The following is a 23,301-nucleotide window of genomic DNA, read 5'->3' as shown; positions in this document are numbered from 1 at the left end:
TAAAGAGCCATCCTGACTAATCTGTGTCTGGTTTGATACAGATAACAAAGGCAATCAGCGTATGTAGAGAGACATATCTACATCTCCATGACAGCATGTTGTGTAGTGAAATGTACTGTAAGGGAAGTGGTTGTGAGGAAGTGACAGAATGCTTGAATAAAGGGGTTAAATAGTTAAAAAGTTAGTTATATTAACTGATATAGAATTGATGATGCAGGATTTATTCAATGGATAATCAGTGACCTGAATGTTGAATGCTCACAAGACTACTAATAATATATAAATGGCTTTGCTTCCTTTGGCTTAATTCCCCCATATCAGGGAGATCCACTAGCATGAATAGTCCTCCTTCATGCTCCCTCTCTCCTCCCTCACTCCCTTTTCCCTCCACTGACATTGGCCCACTAAAAAAAAAGAAAAGGTAGCATCCTCCCTTCCGAGTCTTATTGTGAGGGAATTTGGGATTTATTGTTGTTCTAATCTACCCTGAGAACCCCGCTAATCCCATTTTCCATCTTGATGTACCAGAGCTAATGCCAAGAAAGTGCTGCGCCACAGAGGCTCAGCAGCACCCTGACTAACTTCTTTTTCTTCCATTCAAACACTCAGCTCTATTGAATCTGCTTAATGAAATGAGGTTTTGGGGGCTTATGGCTCACACTCGACAACTAAGCTTAGAGTTGACCTGATCTGCTTCATCATTGACAATATGCTTACTCATGGCTAGTGCGCGACAAGCAGTTGTGGTTGTGCTTTATTAATACATACGTTAGTTTTGTTCTGTAAAAGGCTCAGACCTATTGGTCTTACTGTTATTACATTTTCCAGTTCAACCACAAGACGTCATTTTGGTTTTGTGGTGCATAATCCTTTAGATCCATGAACAAAATCCAATGTCATGCAACAACAAAAAAGGAAAATGGTCAATTATGGTCAATGTACAAAATGAGTATATTGGCATGCTGTGAAACCTGTGTTGTAAATCGACCGTTAGCACTGATATTTCTAGTTACAGAAGTATAGACCCATGTTTTGGGCTTTGTCGCTCCACCACTTTGATCCAGACTGAAATATCTCAGCAACTATCGGAGTGCCATGGAACTGTGTACAGACATTCATGTTTCCCAGAAGATGAATCCTTCTGACTTTTCATTTAGCACCACCAAATTTGTGAAATGTCTCAAAAACTATTGGATGGATTACTTTGGTGACTTTCCTCTAGCTCAAACATCAGGTCAATATTTCCCATAAGCCTCAGCTAAACTGTGTGTGTAAGTAGGCTATAGCCTCTCAGAGTTGCTACCACGGATGTAGACTCATCTTGTTTTAATCAATTCAACTAAACATGCAAGAGAAAGTTGGCATGCAGTAATCTTTGTCAAATTAAGTAGTTACCCTGAAACATCTCGAATAAGATGAGCCCTAAATATGCGAATATATTTTGCAGTATTTTTAAAGTCAGTGTTAAAAGGTTTTCACCTTTGGTCAATTTAGTTAATCTCAGTGAGTCAGAAGGTGAGGCTTAAAACAAAGGACAAAGAAACAGATCTCTTAATAGCCTGAGCAGTAAGTAAATAGGCTCTGTCCCACATAGATATATATTCCTCCCTTTCAGTTTATAGACATGAGAAAATCAGAGAGAAATATTGGAGAAGAAGCTAAGAAAGTCCAGGGAGAGTGCAGCTTTTTAATGTCTAATACAAATTGCAGGGATTTAGGCGTACTGGATGAACATGAATATTAGTGTTTGCCAGTAAATCAGGGTTCAGAAACCTCGACGCTCCTCAGGATTAAAGCTGAATAGTGTCCGAAAATGACCCCGGAGGATGAAAATGGTCGCAAATCAGTTTAGGGTCAAAATCCCTATCTTGAAATCCCAAAACCAACCCCTCGGCCGGTTCACGTGTTCAACAATAATATCACAGTGTTCTGCGTCCTGCTGTCTTGTTTCTCAGATACCCTCAAATTTTTCAGTTTGACTCTCCCTCTCTCTCTCTTTCTCTGGCGCTGAACAGTATTTCTGAGACTTAATCTCCTATGGGATATGCTGTAGTTGCATTTGAATTCCATTTGCACAGCCTGAATCATCTCTCTCTCTCTCTCTCTCTCTCTCTCTCTCTCTCTCTCTCTCTCTCTCTCTCTCTCTCTCCTAATTTCCCTCCTCCCTCGTTCTTTTTAAAAACCTGTGTTTGCGATCTAGGAATAGAAGAAGCGGGGATAAGAAAGAGCAGTGACCTTGGTGGTAATAAGCGAGTCTTATCTCTGACAGGGAATGGGCCGGTTGATGTAAGACTATCTCACACTCTCATTTTCTCTGTTTATCTTTTCGTCTTTCAAACGTTTTTTTGTTTTTGTTTCCGCTCTCACGTCATTCCCTTCTTGTACTTTATGATTCCCCGCACCGGTCTCTCGCCTTCCCCTCATTTTTTTCTTTGATGCTCAGACATATGTGGGACGTCACACAGCTTGTTAGAGGTGGAGTAACACACCAAGGGGAGCTTGTAAAGGACAGGAAGGGATAAGCAGGACAAGGCAAAAAGGGGGTTACCAGGAAAGAGGCCCATATGCTGGCTAACAACGCTACTATAAACTATTTCCTTATCTATTGTGTTTTGTACAAAGCCCTTAGGCGGAGGTATTAGTCTAATTATATTGAATGGACAGAATAACAGAAATGCTTTGTATTGTAATTGTCAGTGTGAGTTATGGAGTAACGAGAATGTTCAAGACCACAGTGTTTTCAGTTGCAGCTTTATCATACAGTACTGCATTTTACGTCTAGATCTAATGAGAGTAAAGGGCAAACCTTAAGGTAAAGGTATTACATAACTTCGCTGGTGACTGAGACAAAGTTGTTTTTCAAAGATGATGTGGATAGAACACAGGCAAAGGTCACTTAAAGACGGGTAGGTGCATGATGTTTTCATTTCTTGATTTATGGGACTTTGTTGCTGATGCGTACATTCTGTATGAGAATATCCCTGGACTATATTACATCCTGGGTTTATGAGGTGAAAGGACAGATCTTATAGGATAGGCCTTATGCAGCTTTGCTAATAGCTGGACCACTGTTGTCTTAAAGGGTTGCAGCACAAAACCTGGTCAAAGGGCAGGGAAAGGGGTTAAGAGGAGGCTCGAGATGGCATAAATGTGTGTGTGTGTGTGTGTGTGTGTGTGTGTGTGTGTGTGTGTGTGTGTGTGTGTGTGTGTGTGTGTGTGTGTTATACTTCCTGAGCACATACTTTCTTACCCACTTAAGAAACAAGCATGGTACTTTCTCTGGAACAAGGTTCACTTAGAGGCCATACATTAAAGGCTCATTTGCGTGACAAACATTTATAGTTCAGCCTAATAAAGAGCAGTTTATGGGTCTGCACATACATAACTGTGATGAAATGTTGCCCAGAGGAATAATGTTTATGAGCCACACACAGATACACTTCCTTTGTGTTTATAATTTGTAGTCGGCAATAAATATGTTAATACGAATGTATTTCATATATGCATACACGTGTGTTTGAGATAAAGAAAGATATTAGTTAGAATGCATGATTTGAAAAATCTAGCCATTTAAAGTCAAAAGAAATAAACGATGCGAGGGGGGGGTATGCATACTTATTCCTTGGCTCGGAGCTGTAACTTACGTGAGTCTCCAATGTTGCCTGCTCAGAGCCAAGAAACAACAAAATACAACATTTTAATTGGTGAGCTTTACAGGTGCTGGTAGGCCTCTTATGTTAATGTTGGACGGAGCCAGGATAGCTGTTTCTCCCTGTTTCCAGCGTTAAGGTAAACTAAGCTAAGCTAAGCTAACGACCGCTGGCTGAAGTGGTATCTTTTCGTATAACTCTCCATCAGAAAGCAGATAATGTAACCTGATTCTCCAAACAAAATGAAACCATTGCTTTAACACTTTTTTTATTGTATTGATTCAATACAAGTTTCTCAACTTTTGGCCAAGTGGCACCGTAGACACACACACACACACACACACACACACACACACACACACACGCACACGCACACGCACACACGCACATGCACACACTCACGCACACACACAGAATGACAGAATGTATCATATTGTGTTCGACACCCTCAGTAGTTGTTTAGATCCTTTCTGTCCTTCCAGCACTGAGCTATAATTATAGTCAGGGGAGCAAGTTTCAAACTCTAATACACACACACACACACACACACACACACACACACACACTCTCAATCTCCCTCACACACATTTCCCCATGCCAGGTTGCGGTAATGTAGAGGCCAGCAGAGCAGCAGCCACTGATAGAGGCCTTGATAAGACTTATTTGACTGCAGTCACTGAACCGCTCTTTGTGCCAAGGACACCATTAACCTTACATAACAGACATTCTGGGTCACTGACACTTCCAACTATGTCATTCAGTTCCCCCAAGAAATATGTGCACCTTGACCCTTAGCTTCCATTGTCCCATGAATCTCATAATTCTCTCTCGCACCTTCTCTTTACTTGAAGGTATTTTTTGGTTTATACCCATGACATGTTTCCAGTCAGTGTTGCCTCACATGCTAAATGATTGAGAAGTGGAGTCTGATGATGAAAAGTCCTCAGGGGAATGTGTCACCGTGCAGCTATCACGTGAGAGGAGATTACTGCTAAAGCTGAGACTAACTCACTCACTGCTGCATGTGCAATGTAACCCTCAGATATTTATAAAGTGAATGTGTTGACTTTAGCTGTGGTAGTTTGGTAAGTTTAATAAACCACACAAACAGTATGAGCATGCCACTTTTGGTTTTGGTTGGAAGAAAAACCCAATCTGGGGACAAATGATGAGTTTATTATAGATTGTTCAGATGCTGCACTAGAGCATGTGACCCTTTCCTGAAGACGTTGATGCCTTCATTTCTCTTCTCTTCACTTACAGGTGAGGAAGTGGAAGATGCTGTCTCGCCATCATGGCGACGGTACAGGCAAGCAGAAGGAAGCGGAGTCCGACGTCCACCTGGGTGGTTGTCAGTCCTGGGGGATCCATGCCTCGCCCCTCATGGCCAGCCCCGTCATGCTAGAGTGCTCCATCTGCAGTGGGCCCTACATCAGCTACGCCCTGGAGGATACCTGGCAGCCACGTCAACGCACACAGGCAAGTTCATTCTGCCTATAGCTAATTCAATTAAAAGTAACAAAAACTCATTTATTTCATTAATCACTGGATCCCAAAGCAGGGAACTTCCAGGTGTACTTGATGGGATAGTTCAGGAAATCCCTACTCTTTACTAAATTATACAATAGATGTTAGCAATGTACAATTATGACATTGAACACACAACCTTCCAATGTTTTATTTGGAAGCCCAGATGCCTAACCACTAGACCACCACAATGGTACAATGAAAGATTCTGAGAGTTTTCTCAGATGGTTAATTTTATGATAACACCTATTGGGAGTTGACAAAATAATGAAAACACTCGAGCAAGGCTCCCCCACACTGCTCCCCAGGCGGTGTATATATAATAGCTGCCCACTGCTCCTAATACTAGAATGGGTTAAATGCAGAGTCTAAATGCTACTGTCTGTGCAGTGCTGTGTACATGTGTGACGATAAAACAAGGATTCAAATCCTCAATTTGCACTCCACTTTTATTGCTGACCAATGCTGCTAATTGGTATTCAACATGACATGACCCAACTTTGTGCTACTTTTACTTCAAACCCCGTTTCATTTAACTCTAATGTGGCAAATGTGAACCAGGTTAACAGCAGCACATAGTAACAACACAAGACTGCCGAAAACCTGTTTGTTTTTGTACGTCATAAAGAAATCATTGACAGTTTTTTCATTTGCATCTGTTTTCCTTTGAGTTTTGTTGCATACAAACCAAGTAAAGCAAACTTTTACTTACTTATCTTATGACTCACAGTCAAGTTAAGCAGGCCTCTACCTCTCCTTGACCCTTTCTCTCTCCTGGCCTCTGTTTAAACAACCCAAACCTTCTGTCTTCTTTTAGAAACATAAATCTGCAATGAAATATTAATGAACTAAGAGCCTAGATTCACCATCACTATGGATACGACTCCGTCAGAACTCTATTCTGAATCAATAAACAACCCTGAAGAAAGTTAAAGAAAGAGCACAAGAGGTAAATTCAAGGAGAAAGGGGCATGTAAAGTGATTGTTGACTGCAGAGAGATGTTGACAGTGTAAGGAGATAACAGCAAGCAATATGTGTATATATGTGAGAGAGGAGGAGATGGATAGACAAGCCTGCTGTCGGGTATATTGAGACTTGTATGGAGATGAAATGACCAGAATGACAGGCAAATTGTTGAAAGCATTGCCTCCGAATGAATAAACAAAGTGATGATATTGAAACAACTCTCTCACGCACAAACATGCCTCAGCTTGTCTCGTTGTCAGGAAACACCCATGGGAGAATACTGAGAACTGCGATAAGTTTTCAGAGCTGCAACGTGGAATAGGAAACTAGGCTAAGGCTGTTTTTACCAGGGACACTTTGAAAAATTCGATGACTGACTCCGACATCACGGAAAATGAATATCTGACACGATTAGTGCAGCTTCGTGGGAATGTCCTGAGATGCCGGTCGTGTGACATTTGACAATTATGCTGTAAATGTATGTGAAAAGAAAAAGTGGGACGGACTTAGGTAATTGCTGTTGAGACCTTTGTGCACAGTCATGAGTGTTTACTTGCACATTTCTAAACCAGTCAACCTGCCACGTATATAAAGCAATATATTGAATTTTATTATCCAATGCACTACGTCGAAGGTCAACACACACAGTACAAAAGTACTTTCCATTTTATATAAATGGGAACATCTTCTTCACATGTCAGAGGGATGTTGCACTAAACTTCACTATATTTATTTGATATCTTGAGTTAGTAGTTATGTTTTCAGATTAAAGTGTGACATAAAACAACATATGAAAAGCTTATCAAATTAAATGCCTTGTAAAATATTAAACCAGTGGTTCCCAACCTTTCCCCTCTAAACCTCTCAGATGGTTTCATTTAAATAATGGTTTGGGGTCCAAATTCTTAATTTCAAAATAAAAGCAAAGATCCTTATTTTGGAAACCATTATAATATATCAGTTACATTTTTCTGCAGAATTAGTACTTTTACTTTTTAAACTTTAAGGACATTTTGCTGATTATACCTCTGTCCTGTTACTTAAGTACGTTTGGGAATGCAGGACTTTAACTTCTTATGGAGTATTGTTTTTACATTAATGTGTAGGTACTTTTATTTCATTAAAGGATCGCACAGTCATCTCAAGATATGTTGAAAAGGGAACTTGACGTAGCTTAGCTGCAGAAGATCAAGAAGCACTTCTTCATCTTTTTATCCTGGAGTTCAGTCTCACTAAAGCACATGAATACTCTCATGTTGTCTTCATGTTGTCAGAGCAGAGGTTTCTCACCGCTTTCAGCATACGACTCAGGAGAAGTGATTTAATGCAGTCTCACCCTGGAAACCCAACCTCATTAAAACACATCATGTGGGGAACCAACTGAAACTGGGTCACGAACAAGTCTGGCTCAGGTTTTAGATTGCTGATGTTCAAAAACGTCACATCTCCTTTACTCACTTACTGTTTTCGAGAGGTAAGAAAAGCAGCTTAGATCAGTGGTTTTCAAACTTCTTTGGCTTGTAACCCCTTAAAATAATGTTTCTGACCCCTCAGCACAGGTTACATGTGTTTATTAGTTGTAACCAGTTCAAGCAAAAACTAAAATCTGTTTTAACAAAAAAAGAAAAAAGATTTCAACTTCCATGTTAGGTCCCACTGACCTATAAACGGTAGCTTGGCCAGCCTATCTGTATTTATTTATCAAATGAGGACATGAAAAAAACGTTATAAGCCTGAGGGCTGTACAATTTACACAAGGTGAACACCTATTATTATTCAACTGATTTCAAACAACAACATTGCCAAAACTAGATTTGCAGGTTTGCACACAGCAATAGCAGTGTGTTGCCTAACATGCCAGGTCAGTTATTTATGAATATGCATTACTTAGACTTCTAGAGAATGATTTGGTGCATGCAACTGAATCCACAGTGTGAATGTCTAACGGGAGACCGTCTTTATGTTTTTATTTGCATGTTTTTGTCATAAAAGTGTTCAATTTGTTTTTACTAAGTAATGCCACATTGCTCTCCCAGGCGATGGACCTGTACTACCACAATGAGTCAGACCCAGACAGCTACGGTTGCCCCGGCGACAACAGTAAGTCACTAAACCCGTTGTTTTGTATTCTTCCATTTCTTCTTCCACACTGTGATTCTCATTCCTCCGTCATCCCTCGCCGTCAGTCCCGGGTCATTTCTCTTTATTATCTGCAGTTTGGTTTATTTTCACCATCAATCCAAAAATAATCATCTACAATTAATTCTTTGTCTATTCTTTTCTCTTGTTTGTTGTTTCCCTTTCGTCCTGATTGTTGTGGGGGCAAAATGATTCAGCCTGCACACACACACACACACACACACACACACACACACACACACACGCACACACACACACACACACACACACACACACACACACACACACACACTGTGCAACTTTACCTTACCACTTGGATCCCTAATCCAGCCTCTAAATTCCCAGGATAATAACTGTTGTTCATAAACCAAGATTACTATTTTGTTGTTTTGTGGAAACTGGTTTGGAGAGCAAAACAGTAGTTGGAGAAACAATACTGAGCGCTGATCATCCGACACATGACACAGTCACCTTTTCTACAGCTCTCCACAACTTTTAACATCTCGCTGCAGCAGTGTTCCTGTCACTGGGTGAGAGCACAGGCAGCATCGGTTTACAACATGACTGTAGGTGACCAAGCGACAGTACTTTGATTTTCCATCATGTCCCTTATTTGTGCCACAAATCATAGTCCAATCTAAAGTACACAGTATGTGTGTACGTGTAATTAAAGCTAATCTATTCCCTTTTTTTTATTGCTACCTATACCTTTGCTTTGAATCTTGCATGCGCTCTTCACGTGAATGTGTTTGAGGACACCATTACATCATTTTTACACTTTCTTTTCACTTTTGACTCCAAATATTATTGAATTCTAACATTATTTAATAGATATTATGATTATTATATATATATCTCCTTTTCCACTATTCTGTACACTCTTGTCACTGGTGGTGGAAGAAGTATTTATATTCAATACTGAAATATAAAAATATTCCTTTGCAAGTAAATGTCCTGCATGTTAAGTACAGCAATGTTGTGCTATTACATGTATATCATTGGATTAATATTAGTTAGCTAATTTCAACTATTCTATACATTTGAGTGGTGTCATCATAGGTTTTGTTTGTAAAGTCTTTATCCGTAGTAACTAGTAATTAAAGATGTATAAAGTATGAAGGAGCATGTGGTGGAAATCCTCAAAGTACAAGTGTCTCAAATTTGTACTGAAGTACAGAAGTGAAGTAAATATACTCAGTTACTTTCCACCCTTCCGCTTGTCACTCTGTGCTAGTGCAATAACAACACTTTGTGGCAGATCTGCAGATACATGCTGCCTACTGGAACATCTCCAAGAAAACAATGTGACAAGAACTATATTCTGACGAAAATGTTTTTCCCTGGGAGTAGTCATGCCTGTTAATTATGGGAGTTTTCGGCACATGGAAAGACATGCAAGCAATTAGCCAAGCTGGTGACAAGCTGTTCCTGTGGCCTTGGCCGTGATGCTGCTACACCCTGTCTTTCCGAGCTCAGCAATTAGTGGCATTCGGAGGACTTAATAGTTGAAGTTTGTCACATAGAAGTCATTTAGTGATGCAGAGATGTGTGTGGTGGAGGGAGCAGTAGAGAGTAATGATGGAGAGCCAGGGATAGATCCAATAATAGAGTAGAGTAGAGTTCTGACTGTCCAAAGTTACAGAGGAACGAACAGCAAATCCGTGAGCTTTTTCACTGTCGTCTTATTTAACAAAGCTGCTGAGAATAGCCTTGTTAAAACATATTAGTATGTTCATCAACTCGCTACAGAGCCGGTAATCAGCATTTACACACTGACTTAAAGTTCTTCCTGAGATGCTGACAGGTTTATATAAAGTGTGATTACAAGCCTGTGTGTGTGTGTGTGTGTGTGTGTGTGTGTGTGTGTGTGTGTGTGTGTGTGTGTGTGCGTGTGTGTGCGTGTGTGTGTGTGTTCTCAAATGTGATCCTTTTGTTCTCAGTGAGGCCAAACTGATATCAACATCGCAGCTCCCTCTCTGAAGCTGTTATTTACTCTTTTCTTCCACCATTCATGACACATCCATCACCTGTGTCAACCTGCCCTTTATAGAAGCAAATAAACACACCTACACACGTGCACATGTTCACAAACACAACATAAAACATGTGCTTTATACTCAATAAAGACACTCCCAAACCAGAGGCAGTTTTGAGATTGTCTGAAAATGTTTGTTGCCATTACTGTATGTCCTGAAGATTTGCAGTAAGACAGATTTGTGTGTGTGTGTGTGTGTGTGTGTGTGTGTGTGTGTGTGTGTGTGTGTGTGTGTGTGTGTGTGTGTGTGTGTGTGTACTGTATTTAGAGCCAGGGCTGCTGCTACTGACATAATCCCTGTTCCCTAAATCTACCTTTGACCATCTCAACCTCAAACCTAATTCGAGCCCTAATCCAAAAGCCAAATCCTCGCCCTCATACGGTCCACTAAAAAGTATCCTTACTTGCCAAAAATGTTCTCACTTTTTGGGACTTCCTGATGGCCCTAGGGGTTAAGAACGAAAACATTCCCATCTCACTTCCTGCTGGGAACCTTCCCTGCATGTCATGCCCTGTCTTTCCCCCCGATAATTTCCTGTCATCTCTCTACTATCGCTATCTAATAAAGGCATAATATTCCCCCCAAAATACATTTATGTATATGTGTTATATTGTATCGGCCAATCCTGTAAAATGACTTGTTGGTTTTCTTCTTCAGAAAAAAACTTTTAAAAGTTCTCGCTTTTAGCATTTAGTACCCAAGACTTCCTTCAAAGATAGAAGTACTAAAACACATTGTGAATCTATTTTTTATATGTATTTGTAAACTTACTAAACTCATACAACATTTCTAGAAAGAAGAGAAATACTGTATTTAATAATTAGAAAATAAAGACAAAGTTCTTATTATTATATATTCTCTACATATTATGCATGTTTGGCTGACCCGCTGTGCACTGACTATAGGTTATGCTAGCAAGTAATTGGTAGTGTGCCCATTGAACACTATAATGAGTATCAAATGCATGTTCCTTTCAAAACAACTGACAGTTACATATCAAGGCTATTTACCTTTTGATGACAAAATAAAAGCCTAGCTGTCCTCTCTGAATAGTCGAGGCTTTTATGTAACGGTGTCATATGGTTCCTCACCACCAAGGCTCATTCACATTCAACGCCAGATCAACTGTAGCCACCAACAGCCTCATCCTCCCCGGCCGGCACAGAGAGCAGACATTGCAAAGATGGAGGGATGGGAGGATGGAAGAGATGAAAAGGATTCAATGGATTGGATGTTATCTGCCAAGAGAAAGCGTGAATATGGGCATATGCTGCTCTTTGTGTATGTGTGGGTATACTGTAGGTGGGTGGGCTGATGGCGCGTGTGTGTGTTTATACTAGAACTCTAATATCCTTCACCTCAAACCTTCTGGCACTGCAGCGAACCTCTTCCTGTCCTTTCATGGAATGGCCCCCTAAGTGTGTGTGAGTCAATGCTTTGGCGCCAATGACAGTGCTACTAGTGGGTTGCATAATGTACTAGAGTCTCACACACACACACACACACACACACACACACACACACACACACACACACACACACACACACACATACAAAGACAATAAACACACTGCTTAAGTATTTTGGAGCCTCTTCTTGTTCAGAGTTCATGCAAGCAGCCTGCAAATCCAGAAAGGAGAGAGGGCCAGATAGGACTGAGTGGACCTATTGTTAGTATCTCTCTTTTCACCTTTGGCCAATTTAGTTAATCTCAGTGAGACAGAAGGTGAGGCTTAAAACAAAGGACAAAGAAACAGATCTCTTAATAGCCTGAGCAGTAAGTAAATAGGCTCTGTCCCACATAGATATATATTCCTCCCTTTCAGTTTATAGACATGAGAAAATCAGAGAGAAATATTGGAGAAGAAGCTAAGAAAGTCCAGGGAGAGTGCAGCGTTTTAATGTCTAATACAAATTGCAGGGATTTAGGCGTACTGGATGAACATGAATATTAGTGTTTGCCAGTAAATCAGGGTTCAGAAACCTCGACGCTCCTCAGGATTAAAGCTGAAAAGTGTCCGAAAATGACCCCGGAGGATGAAAATGGTCGCAAATCAGTTTAGGGTCAAAATCCCTATCTTGAAATCCCAAAACCAACCCCTCGGCCGGTTCACGTGTTCAACAATAATATCACAGTGTTCTGCGTCCTGCTGTCTTGTTTCTCAGATACCCTCAAATTTTTCAGTTTGACTCTCCCTCTCTCTCTCTTTCTCTGGCGCTGAACAGTATTTCTGAGACTTAATCTCCTATGGGATATGCTGTAGTTGCATTTGAATTCCATTTGCACAGCCTGAATCATCTTTCTCTCGCTCTCTCTCTCTCTCTCTCTCTCTCTCTCTCTCTCTCTCTCTCTCTCTCTCTCTCTCTCTCTCTCTCTCTCTCTCTCTCTTTCGTCCTCTCTACTGATCTTCTCTCAACACCCCTCTTATTTCTTCCAACTCTGGGCTTTATATGACCACAGAAGTGACCAAGAGAAGGGCTCGCATCCCGGCGGAGAGGTAACGTCTTCCTCGTCGTCACTTTTAATCTTATCTTGCCACATGTTTTAGTTCTCATTACTTGGATAAAAAGTAGCTGCTCGGAGTGTGCAAGTCAAGGTTAACAACGCTTTTCTTATTATTGGAGTAAGCAATATGTGATGTACCAAGTTGTACTTGTTTGGCGCGTGATGCTTTCAAGTGCTGATGAAAGTTGTCAGTTTGTGTCCCACGTGGACTGCTACTGTGAAGTTTTGTGGTAGATATTGTAGATTAAATGCGTGTTGAAGGATGGTGTCCTGTGCTGTTTCAAGGAAAAATATATTTTTTCAAAGAAAAGGTTGTTGGTGCAGTGAAGGAGCACCCGATGTGCCCTTTCTCTCTCTCTCTCTCTCTCTCTCTGTCTCTCTCTGTCTCTCTCTCTGTCTCTCCCTCTGTCTGTCTCTCTGTCTCTCTCTCTCTCTCTCTCTCTCTCTCTCTCTGTCTCTCTCTGTCTCTCCCTCTGTCTCTCCCTCTGTCTGTCTGTCTCTCTCTCTGTCTCTCTCTCTCTCTCTCTCTCTCTCTCTCTCTCTCTCTCTACACACTTTCTCTCTCTCACGCACACATATGCAGCCATCTTCCTGACTCGGCTTGTCTTTGGCTCTACATTTTCACAGTCTGATAACAACTCAGTGTTGCTGTAGCACAACTTGTTCACACTTCCTTGCTCTTCATTAGATTTCACTGGTTTCGTTAAAAGATGTTAATTTCATCGCTGTTTATTCTTTGTCTGATCCACACTCCCATGGTGTTTTACATACTGCACCACCATATGTGCAGTGTTTTGCCACTCGCGTGCTCACTTCTATGTTTCCTTTCATTTATTCTCTCTGTTCTCTATTCTCTCACACACAACGTTATCCTGAGAAAACACCCTGTGTGTATACACATGCACAAAATAGTTGGGAGAGCAATACATCAAGAGTTTATTAATATGGCCTCAACTCGTTGGCTGCTCCTAAACTTTAGATTAATGTGAACTCAGTGATTTTCCAAATCCGGGTTACTTTTTAATTCCGAGCTCAGGTGAATGACCTCAGTTAACAAGCTGTAGTGGAAGTCTACAAGGGGAAATTAAATAAACCACATGTTTGCATTCAGCATTTAACTATTAACCAGATTTTGTTTTTATGTAATGTTGAAAGGTCATAAGTTAAAGTGTAGTTTAAAGTGAAATACAGATGCATGAGGTGATGCCAAGCTAGAAAAATGTGTCAGCAACTAATAGTGATAGTGATATAGGCTGTTGCTATTATGTGTTAATACATATACTTTGCAGATTACCGTGGAAGCTCATTGCCACCAGTAAAAGAAACAATAATATAAAATATATCCTGTGAGTCATTATAATGGCAAACGTTCTCAAAATAATGACTTCATATCTCAAAATAGCTAAACACTTATTTCCAGATGTTAAGTCATTATTTAGAGAAAGTTGTTCATTATAATGACTCACAGGATATGTTTTATTATCACATGTGCTGAAATGTGTACTTCCTTTTATTTGGCTCAAAAATCCATCATTGTGTTGATGCCTTTATATCAATTATGTTTCTGGGGAAAGCAGCTGCAAATATAAATGATTTTTTATTAGTTGTTAATAAAATGTGAGGTCTATATTTTCAATGGCTGTGCTGAACTCGAAAGTAGGAGTTTATGAGGAGCCTTTGAAGGCAGCATGTCCCCCGCCCTGAGGGAAACTCATTCAGCCGTGCATGTAACACCAAACTGTAGAGTGGAAGGAAATAGAGGCGGGACGTCTCCGCCCTGAAAAGAAAGAAGAAAAAAAATCTTCTGGATGAAAATCTCCAAGAGGAGGAATGCAGTGTTGTTCGATCACCTGCCTGCCCAGGAACCTAAAGCCTCCCTCCTTGTTGTGATTCGGAAAATAAAGCCTCCTTATGAAAGACAGAACGACCGCTTTGACGTGTAAGTAGGCTGCATATTCATTTTGAACCAACAGCGAAGGTTTCTCCATTCGAAAAAATCTTTAGAATAATCTTACAATGCTCCTGTAGGAAACTGTAGGTATTTATTGTAGGGTTTAATGGTATTTATGTTGGCACCAACCTATTGTGATATTTATAGTTTATTATGTAAGGGTAAAGCTAAAGCTCCCTAACCTACTTTCTGTGTCTGGAGTGTCTGTGGTTGCGAAGAAAGCTGGCAGACATACTTGGGGGGCTCTTCATTCACCCCATAATCCCGTGACCTGGATTTATGATTTATGATTTATGCTGTTATCTATGGAAAAACCTGAGTCATAGGGGGTCTTTAAAAGTGCCAGGGAAACCTTGGCAACTCTCATGTTCGACTTGTTGATCTTTGGCGCTGCAGGCAGTGAAATGAGAACTCCGTCAGACCTGAAAGGTTTGTTTGTGTTGAATTGAAGCTTGGTGTGTGTTTTCAGGCAAATAAGAAACCGAGTACCTGTGAAATTATAAAACTTTTAGGTGTTTTTACGCAAGACTTTGTCAATTGTTATAGTTTTGTGCAGCGAATTTACAGCTGATTACATGCACTCTGCTCTTGTCTATAAACTGTTACACAAAGTGTGCAGCGCAAATGACTTGAACATGGAACATTTTATGTCTCCTTCCTTTGTACGCACGGTTATTAATATCCTTTTAAAATGTGTTTGGCTTTCATGGCTTTCAGGTGATATCGTCTTACATACTTCATTCAACTATGTCCGTGTTGATAAAACTTTAACCAGGTGCCTTACATAACCGTACCTAACTGATCATGTGTGGTCCTCTGTGGGCCAGCGCACATAAAGGGCAAAACGAGTGGCATATTTCCACATTATTTCGTTCTGATCATCGCATTGAAGTGTTTTGGCTGTTTCTGAGAGGCTTTCCGGAAGGTTGAAAACAGACTGTGGGTCTGATCTGTCTTTTTTCCCGTTTGAGTTAGATGTATTGAGAAGTTTCTCAGTCTGTACTTTTCCACTACCAGCGGCTTTTTTCTTGGCATTGGGCCTCCCTCGGCTCAGGCTCTCCCTCTAGTCTTTTGTATACCGAGGGAGCCTGCGTCACTCCCCACCGTTTTAATTGAAAAGCAGCCAAACGGTGAAGCTGATAGGCCTAGTTAAGAGGCTATCAGATTATTTGCTCAGGACCAAATTGCAATCTCGGGGGGGGGGGAGAGCAGCGTTACAAAAATAACCAGGAGCTTGGAGAATAATCCCAAAACTCATGAACTCTCTTGAGCAGTTTTACTTCAAGTTCACTTGTTTGTACAATCTGCAGTTTATTCTGTACTAATTGAACACTAAGGGCTACCATATGTCACTTAGTGCACACATCTGGATGTCATTAGCCTATAGGATTTGTCTTTGCAGTTTAGTGTAGACTAAGTTCACACTGTGTGACACATGGAATGTTAAACAACGTTGCTATGGTGTTGCACAAACATATGTGCAAATAGTACAAACCGACCTTTTAGTAAGTTGTGGTAAAGAACTTTTTTTCCCCCACTTTTCCTATGTTTTGACGCAAGCACATCTTGAGGTGCGGCTATGACGCGTTAGGAGCGCAACGGCCTCTGATTGGTCGAGAACGCGATCGATCATGTTCTCAAGGGCCATATAGCTGAAATAAATATTTGCAGAGGATTACGCCCACTAGGGGGTGTGGGTGTGTTCGGGAGCTCCTCCCTCCTGCCCGGCCTCTTATAAAACATGAGCCACAGGCATGATAGTTATATTTTAGCTTTAAGGCAGAGCTGAGCTGCCGTTCAACTCATCACATCATGACGATCAAAACAGGAACACAGATACCTGAACTGACTTACACCAAATCTAGAGGACTAGTGGCATTAGTCACTGGTATGCATTCATAACTGGATATTTGATTCTTTATGACATGGATGGATATCTTTTTGCTTTTTTATTTAGAAACCTGAACTTCTTTTTTCTGTCTCTTGTGTTGCAGCTTTTATGAAACAGAGAAGGATGGGTCTGAACGACTTCATTCAGAGGCTCGCCACAAACTCCTACGCCTGCAAGCAGTGAGTACCATCTGACTCATGTTATTGTTCTGCATTTACTGGCAGACAAAACATTTGGAAACGCAACCAGAAATGCCAGTTATTTTACTGTCCTCTGGAGAATCTTTGTTACTCCCAAATCAGCTGATTCACATATTTAAAACGATTGAGGAAGCTTTTGATGCTTTATTGAACTAACTAAATTTGAACTCTTTGGTTTTTTTTCAGTCCTGAAGTTCAGTCTATTCTGAACTTGAGTCCTCCTCAGGATGCAGAACTCATGAACGCGAACCCCTCCCCTCCTGTAAGTATATTTGCATTTAACAAAGAACTGTGTGCTTCTTTGTTTGTTTATATTTCACTGTATGTAGAGATACACTCACATATCCTCTGTTTACCATACATTTTGGGGTTCACAATGTGGCTCTAACTTCCTCATCTTCCACCCCTCTCACAGCCTAGTCCATCCCAACAGATCAACCTCGGTCCATCCTCCAATCCCTCGGCCAAACCAAGCGACTTCCACTTTCTCAAGGTGATCGGCAAGGGCAGCTTCGGGAAAGTCCTGCTCGCACGCCATCGTGCAGATGACCAGTTTTACGCAGTCAAAGTCTTACAGAAAAAGGCCATCCTCAAGAAGAAGGAGGTAAATGTGCATGCAGACATGCCACAATTGCATATGCATACTCGTCGTCAAACTCTCTAACCCCTCTGCTCTTTGTATTCCTCAGGAGAAGCATATCATGTCAGAGAGGAATGTGTTGCTAAAGAATGTCAAGCACCCGTTTTTGGTGGGCCTGCACTACTCTTTCCAAACAACGGACAAACTCTACTTCATCTTGGACTACATCAATGGAGGAGAGGTGAGTTACCAGCTGAACTGCTGCCAGAAAAAGACAAGGAAATGAAGCAGAGATATTAGAGGAGAAGGGAGAAGCTGAGCTTTTCAAAGAAGGTGCAACTTTTTAAGAGGAATAATATAGTGCCAGAAGACAGACAGAGGGGATATCCTGCCATGAGAAGCAGATTAGAAGCTGCCACTCTCTGCCTTTCTTTCTCTGAAGGAAACACCTCTCAGGAAATCATGGGGTGGGTTGGGACAGCGGGAGAGACTCTGGGGCCAAAATTAGCAGCGCTATTCAGACTTAGTGTGTGCCTAATTGAGCTAATTTCCTGCGATTGTTGGACAAGAAAAGACAGTGCTGATTAAATATTGGCCTCACCGGGAAACAGGACACAGTTACTCTCCTTCTCCCCTTTCTCTTTTCTTCCCCTCTTTTTTCTCCACTCTATCCTGCTTCTCTATCACTCCACCTTTGGCCCTTGTTTCATCTGTCTTCCCCAGTCAAACCTTTAAAGCCTTCCTGCTTTATTTCGTGCTATCCGGTTTCCTTTTAGCTGTCTTTTTATTGTTGGTCTTCTAATATCTTATCTCCGCTCATGTCATTTTGTAGATAAAAAACTTTTATTTATTTATTTACTAAAAACCCTTTTCCTGTTTCCTTGTCTTCCAGCTGTTTTACCACTTACAGAGAGAGCGCTGCTTCCTTGAGCCCAGAGCCAGGTTCTACGCAGCAGAAATTGCCAGCGCGCTGGGCTACCTCCACTCCCTCAACATCGTCTACAGAGACTTGAAGCCAGAGAACATCCTGCTGGACTCACAGGGACACATCATTCTTACAGATTTCGGCCTGTGCAAGGAGAACATCGAACTCAACGGGACCACGTCGACCTTCTGCGGTACGCCAGAGGTAAGGACAAAATTCCCAGTGATTCCGAACTTGATGGCACTCTGTAATATTCAGGTAATGTAGCTTACCACTTCTTCCTCTCTTTTTCTCTCTATAGTATTTAGCTCCTGAGGTTCTACACAAGCAGCCGTATGACAGGACGGTAGACTGGTGGTGTTTAGGAGCTGTGCTCTATGAGATGCTCTATGGCCTGGTGAGTTACATTCACATTCACCTTACATGATTTTACAGTAAATATTGCACCCCTCTCTCAATATATATCAGAAATATATACTATATTGTTGAGTTACCCTGTACAAAATGATGCAATTCTTATCTCATTGTTGTTCCACGTGTTAGTACATGCATGATTATAAATGACACAATCATTGTTTTCATCATGTGGGTTCCTCCCTCATTCTTGTGGCCAAGATGCTAATCAGTGCTTTTTGTCCCCCCCCAGCCTCCGTTCTACAGCCGCAACACAGCGGAGATGTACGACAACATCCTGAACAAGCCGCTGCAGCTGAAACCCAACATTTCCAACGCAGCCAGACACCTGCTGGAGGGGCTGCTGCAGAAAGACAGAACCAAGAGGCTGGGCTGCACAGATGACTTTGTAAGTGTCTGGTTATGTTGATCATGTGTCTGTACCTGTATGCATTTTATTTACATATTATGTGCATTAAAGGACATCATGTAATTATTCGTCATTTTTGTCTCTTCACAGATTGAAGTTAAGAACCACGTATTCTTCTCCCCCATCAACTGGGATGACCTCAATTCAAAGAAGATCACCCCTCCCTTCAACCCCAACGTGGTACGTTCCTTTGTAATACCCCAACAACTGCTGATTATGGCAGATTTATGATTTTCTACAGTATTGTAGCCAAAGTCCACAGACTTGCTTTTGTCTTAATCCTCAGTATTGACATTTACATAACTAGATCAAGAGCGTGGAACATCCTCGCTCTGATTTCAATCAGATCAACTCACATTTCCAATTATGGCAAGGTATTTTACAGCCTGACTAATCCCTACTTGTCTCCTCACTCCTTCCCTCCTCCCTCCCTCATTAGACGGGACCCAACGACCTGCGGCACTTTGATCCAGAGTTCACAGACGAGCCGGTGCCCAGCTCCATTGGCTGTTCCCCAGACAGCGTGCTCGTCACAGCCAGCATCAAAGATGCTGCCGAGGCCTTTGTGGGCTTCTCTTACGCCCCGTCTATGGACTCCTACCTATAGGATTTAAACACAGGCCCTGAAAATACGCCAATTCAGACATACAGACTGTGGCGTGTCCATGAACTTGCATCTTGACCCCACCTTACATTTCCTATCGGGGTGATGGATATTCCCAAACCAACACTTGCAACAACTCTGCATCTGCAAAGAATTTAAACATGTGTAAATCCCTAAAACTCTTGGAAGAAGACTTGCTACAAGAGGAAGCCTGCCATGATTGGATTCCACATTTGGGTTGTAATCCTCCATTTTACCTTGATTTACTATCACACAAATTCTTCAACCTTCCACAACAGACACAAACGCTCTGCAGCCTTCAATGGCCCATCTCTTACCAGATAGTGGAGGTCCTTTGCACACAGTTTAGGCAGCTTAAAAGCCCCCCTCGACCCTGCAGCCACAACCGACAAGCACACACACCAACTTCAACTCTTTCTAAAAAAGAGGAAGGCTGGACCGTACTGTAACAGCCCTGACAAGGATTTCCATCTTCATCGCAAAACATCTTCCTTCTTTTAAGATTCCGTCAAACCCCCCCACAGGTGCTTTAGTTTCTTCTCATTAACTTTCTGTGTGGTTGAAAAAAGGGAGTCATGAATGTTACAGAGGGGGAAGTTTTATTTTCTCTCTCAAAGGTGCCTTTTATTTTTTTCTCTCCATCAGAACTGACATCTTTTTGGGTTTGTCTGCGTTGACCTTAAAGTCGCATCGTTTCATTTGTGTTTTTCAGTCAAGAGAGGAACGGTGTAGCATCAAATTAACACACCTGTTTCGGCATTAACACGTGAAACGTAGAGAACTTGAATGATGTTTCATATCTTCCTTTGCACATACATTAATAATGGTGATAGAGAGAGAGAGAGAGAGAGAGAGAGCACAGCTGCTAGGTGAGATAGAGTTATGTGTTTGCGTAGTTCTGCTTGCCAACTGTGTCCCCCTCATGTCGTCTTCCATTCGCCTCACACAATAATGTAACGGCGGTCCGCAGCCGTGCCGACTACATTCGAAACTGAACATTCCATTTTAATATTGCTGTAATGCAGATTGACGGTATTTAAGTTTGTTTGTATATTTGGAGTTATGTGTACTAGTTGTAATGTATATTGAACAGAACATGACTAAAGGTATGCTTAAATATGTATATGTAACAATTCATGTTAAATGTACTGTAAATTGTAAAATTGTTTGAGATTTATGTGACCATGTTTGGTTTGCAATAAAAGTTTAACTTTATTACACTTAATAACCTTGTTTTTAATTATTGATACATTCATTGTTTCATGGTTTTCCTTTAGTCTGAAATATGCAGATCATTTCTATATAATCTTGCATTGACATTGCCGGTGAATATTTGAGTCCATAGACAATAAATACATCAAAGCATTTTTAGCAAGTTATAGCGTAAACTAAAGAAATGTAAGGAATGAATGTCTGGTAAACATTTACTTGTTCTGGTTGGAAGGGACTTGAGCTACTAGCCCCTTCCAAACGTCCCACATTAGTGTAATATGGACTTTACCCCCCTCCATGCGTCAGAAGCCTTACACAATAAAGACTGTGACGTCCGCATGTGTGTGTGGATTGATCTGTTCGAGGGCTAATTATTGGCTGGCCTCAGATAGAGTGATAGTGCCACTCCATGTCACTAGAAGAGCAATGCTTTTAGATGCAAAAGCTACAATTGCATGAATGATAATTCAAGTAGGAATCATGCAAATGATATAATGTGTCTTCAATAAGATTACAACAGAGGGCTGTGTTGATGAGGGAGAATATCCTTCTGCTGCAGTCCAAGGTTGTGTCATGAGGTTAATGGAGTCTGCTGGGGTGTCTTTGAAGAGGGCACTGGGGCAGGTGACCTCTGACCTGAGCGGAAAAATTATTTTAACAGAAAGATTTACATTATAAGAGGACTGTGGGAAAGGTGGAAGTCATAGTGGAAACCAATAAAAGGTTGAACTCCCTGGACTTGTCCAGACAACAGTTTGACATTGTCAGTCTGAGAAGTTACTTGAACATTTAATGAATCAAGTTTAAAGTGTCCACACAAAGTCAGCAGAAACATGATTGGGAAACCTTCTTTTTCTTTTGCAAATCACTGCATCATTTTCACATTCATCGGAATACGAAAATCCTGATAACATCTTTCCAAGCTGCTATTTCCATATCTAACATGACGATCTCCACAAAGCCTGCATGTGTTATATATGAGATTACAGACCATTTAAATCACTGCCTTCCACTGCACCCTTTGTATTTACTTACCATTTATGTCACAGTAGTGTGTACCATCATTATCTTCCTCATTATTGTCCATTGGCCTCCACCGAAGGTAAACAGACTTAGTTGATGCTAATTAACCACTATAATAAAAACACCAACATATTTTTGAAAAAGCTGCTACACGTAGAGAAAATGGAGTCACAGTGTGGAATATTTTTGATATTGTCAGAGTACTGTGTGATCAGTATTAGCTCATCTGTACTTGATAGTCTCTTGTCTATAGTAAAATTGTATTGGGATGAAGATGTGCTTTAATATTTCCAGATCTGCTCAGCAGCTATAGTCATGCACTGCCATCTGCTGGACAAGTCTTAAACTAATGAAGTAAACCAGTTGCTCATACATCCTCTGACACCAAATATGGCATTACAGCTTGAGTTTGTTCGTGCAATTTCATCTTTGTCACCCCTTGATGACGGATTTCTTTAATATGTGGATACAGGAAACTTAATTTATGCCTGTTATAAATATTTGTTTGATTTATAAATAACATTTGATGTCACATGGCATTAAGCTAAGCAAAAAAGTGTCAGAATGGTAGCAAACCTTTCAATGATTATTTCCATGACATACTATACTATAATATTTGCAGACTATACCATACCACTCTGACTTTTTATGACCTTTTTTTTAACAAACTGTTGTATGATGTTGTGTCTCGCTCTCTTTTTCTATGGCATATTATACATACAACTTTGTTATAATTTATTTTTATGACATACTATATTGTGAATTTTAATAACATATTTTATGAGATTTTATACATTGACCTTTTTAATTATATTTTTAATGCCATGCAATACTATAGACTCTTTTATGGCATAATAGACTATAACATTTTATATGAGAATTTCTATGATTTGATTTACTAGGAAACCTTTTTTGAAATATTATACTATTACTTTTTTATGACTAGAACGACTATACAATACTATTAATTTTATATGACTTTCTATACTATGCTTTTTAAATACTATACTGTGACTTTCATTTGTGACATACATTACTATTACTTGTATATATAATGTATATATATATATATATATATATAATATATGATAGTATATTTTTGCACGTAGGCGGACATGTATGCGTGTGTTAGTACAGTACCCTCCCATTCCCCACCCACAGAAAATAGGGCTCCTCCAAAAGCCACACTGTAATTGGAGTACAAGTATCTACATAAAAGGAAAACAAGTGAATAAAGTACATGATT

General features: G+C 40.6%; 1 protein-coding gene across 4 annotated transcripts in view; it reads left to right on the top strand.

The window, feature by feature from the left end:
* Positions 1-21,042, top strand: part of sgk1 (serum/glucocorticoid regulated kinase 1) — a 31,485-nt gene extending 10,443 nt beyond the window's left edge. Inside the window, exons 3-13 of one of the 4 annotated variants that reach the window (XM_029425324.1) lie at positions 4,914-5,129; positions 8,181-8,244; positions 16,771-16,846; positions 17,054-17,129; positions 17,283-17,471; positions 17,557-17,688; positions 18,340-18,576; positions 18,674-18,769; positions 19,019-19,174; positions 19,286-19,375; positions 19,635-21,042. In XM_029425324.1, the coding sequence (XP_029281184.1) occupies positions 4,914-5,129; positions 8,181-8,244; positions 16,771-16,846; positions 17,054-17,129; positions 17,283-17,471; positions 17,557-17,688; positions 18,340-18,576; positions 18,674-18,769; positions 19,019-19,174; positions 19,286-19,375; positions 19,635-19,802 (1,500 nt within the window). In that variant the 3' untranslated portion in view covers positions 19,803-21,042. Of the gene's footprint in view, positions 1-4,913; positions 5,130-8,180; positions 8,245-12,715; positions 12,818-14,596; positions 14,765-16,542; positions 16,665-16,770; positions 16,847-17,053; positions 17,130-17,282; positions 17,472-17,556; positions 17,689-18,339; positions 18,577-18,673; positions 18,770-19,018; positions 19,175-19,285; positions 19,376-19,634 lie in introns of those variants that run through there. The other 3 variants (XM_029425327.1, XM_029425326.1, XM_029425325.1) reach the window with 3 other exon arrangements.
* Positions 21,043-23,301: the final 2,259 nt, after the last annotated feature.

The sequence above is a fragment of the Cottoperca gobio genome, chromosome 24 (genome assembly GCF_900634415.1).
Source record: "Cottoperca gobio chromosome 24, fCotGob3.1, whole genome shotgun sequence".
Taxonomy (NCBI): Eukaryota; Metazoa; Chordata; class Actinopteri; order Perciformes; family Bovichtidae; genus Cottoperca; species Cottoperca gobio.
The sequence above is the reverse complement of the archived record's forward strand: the minus strand, read 5'-3'. Positions and strand labels throughout refer to the sequence as shown.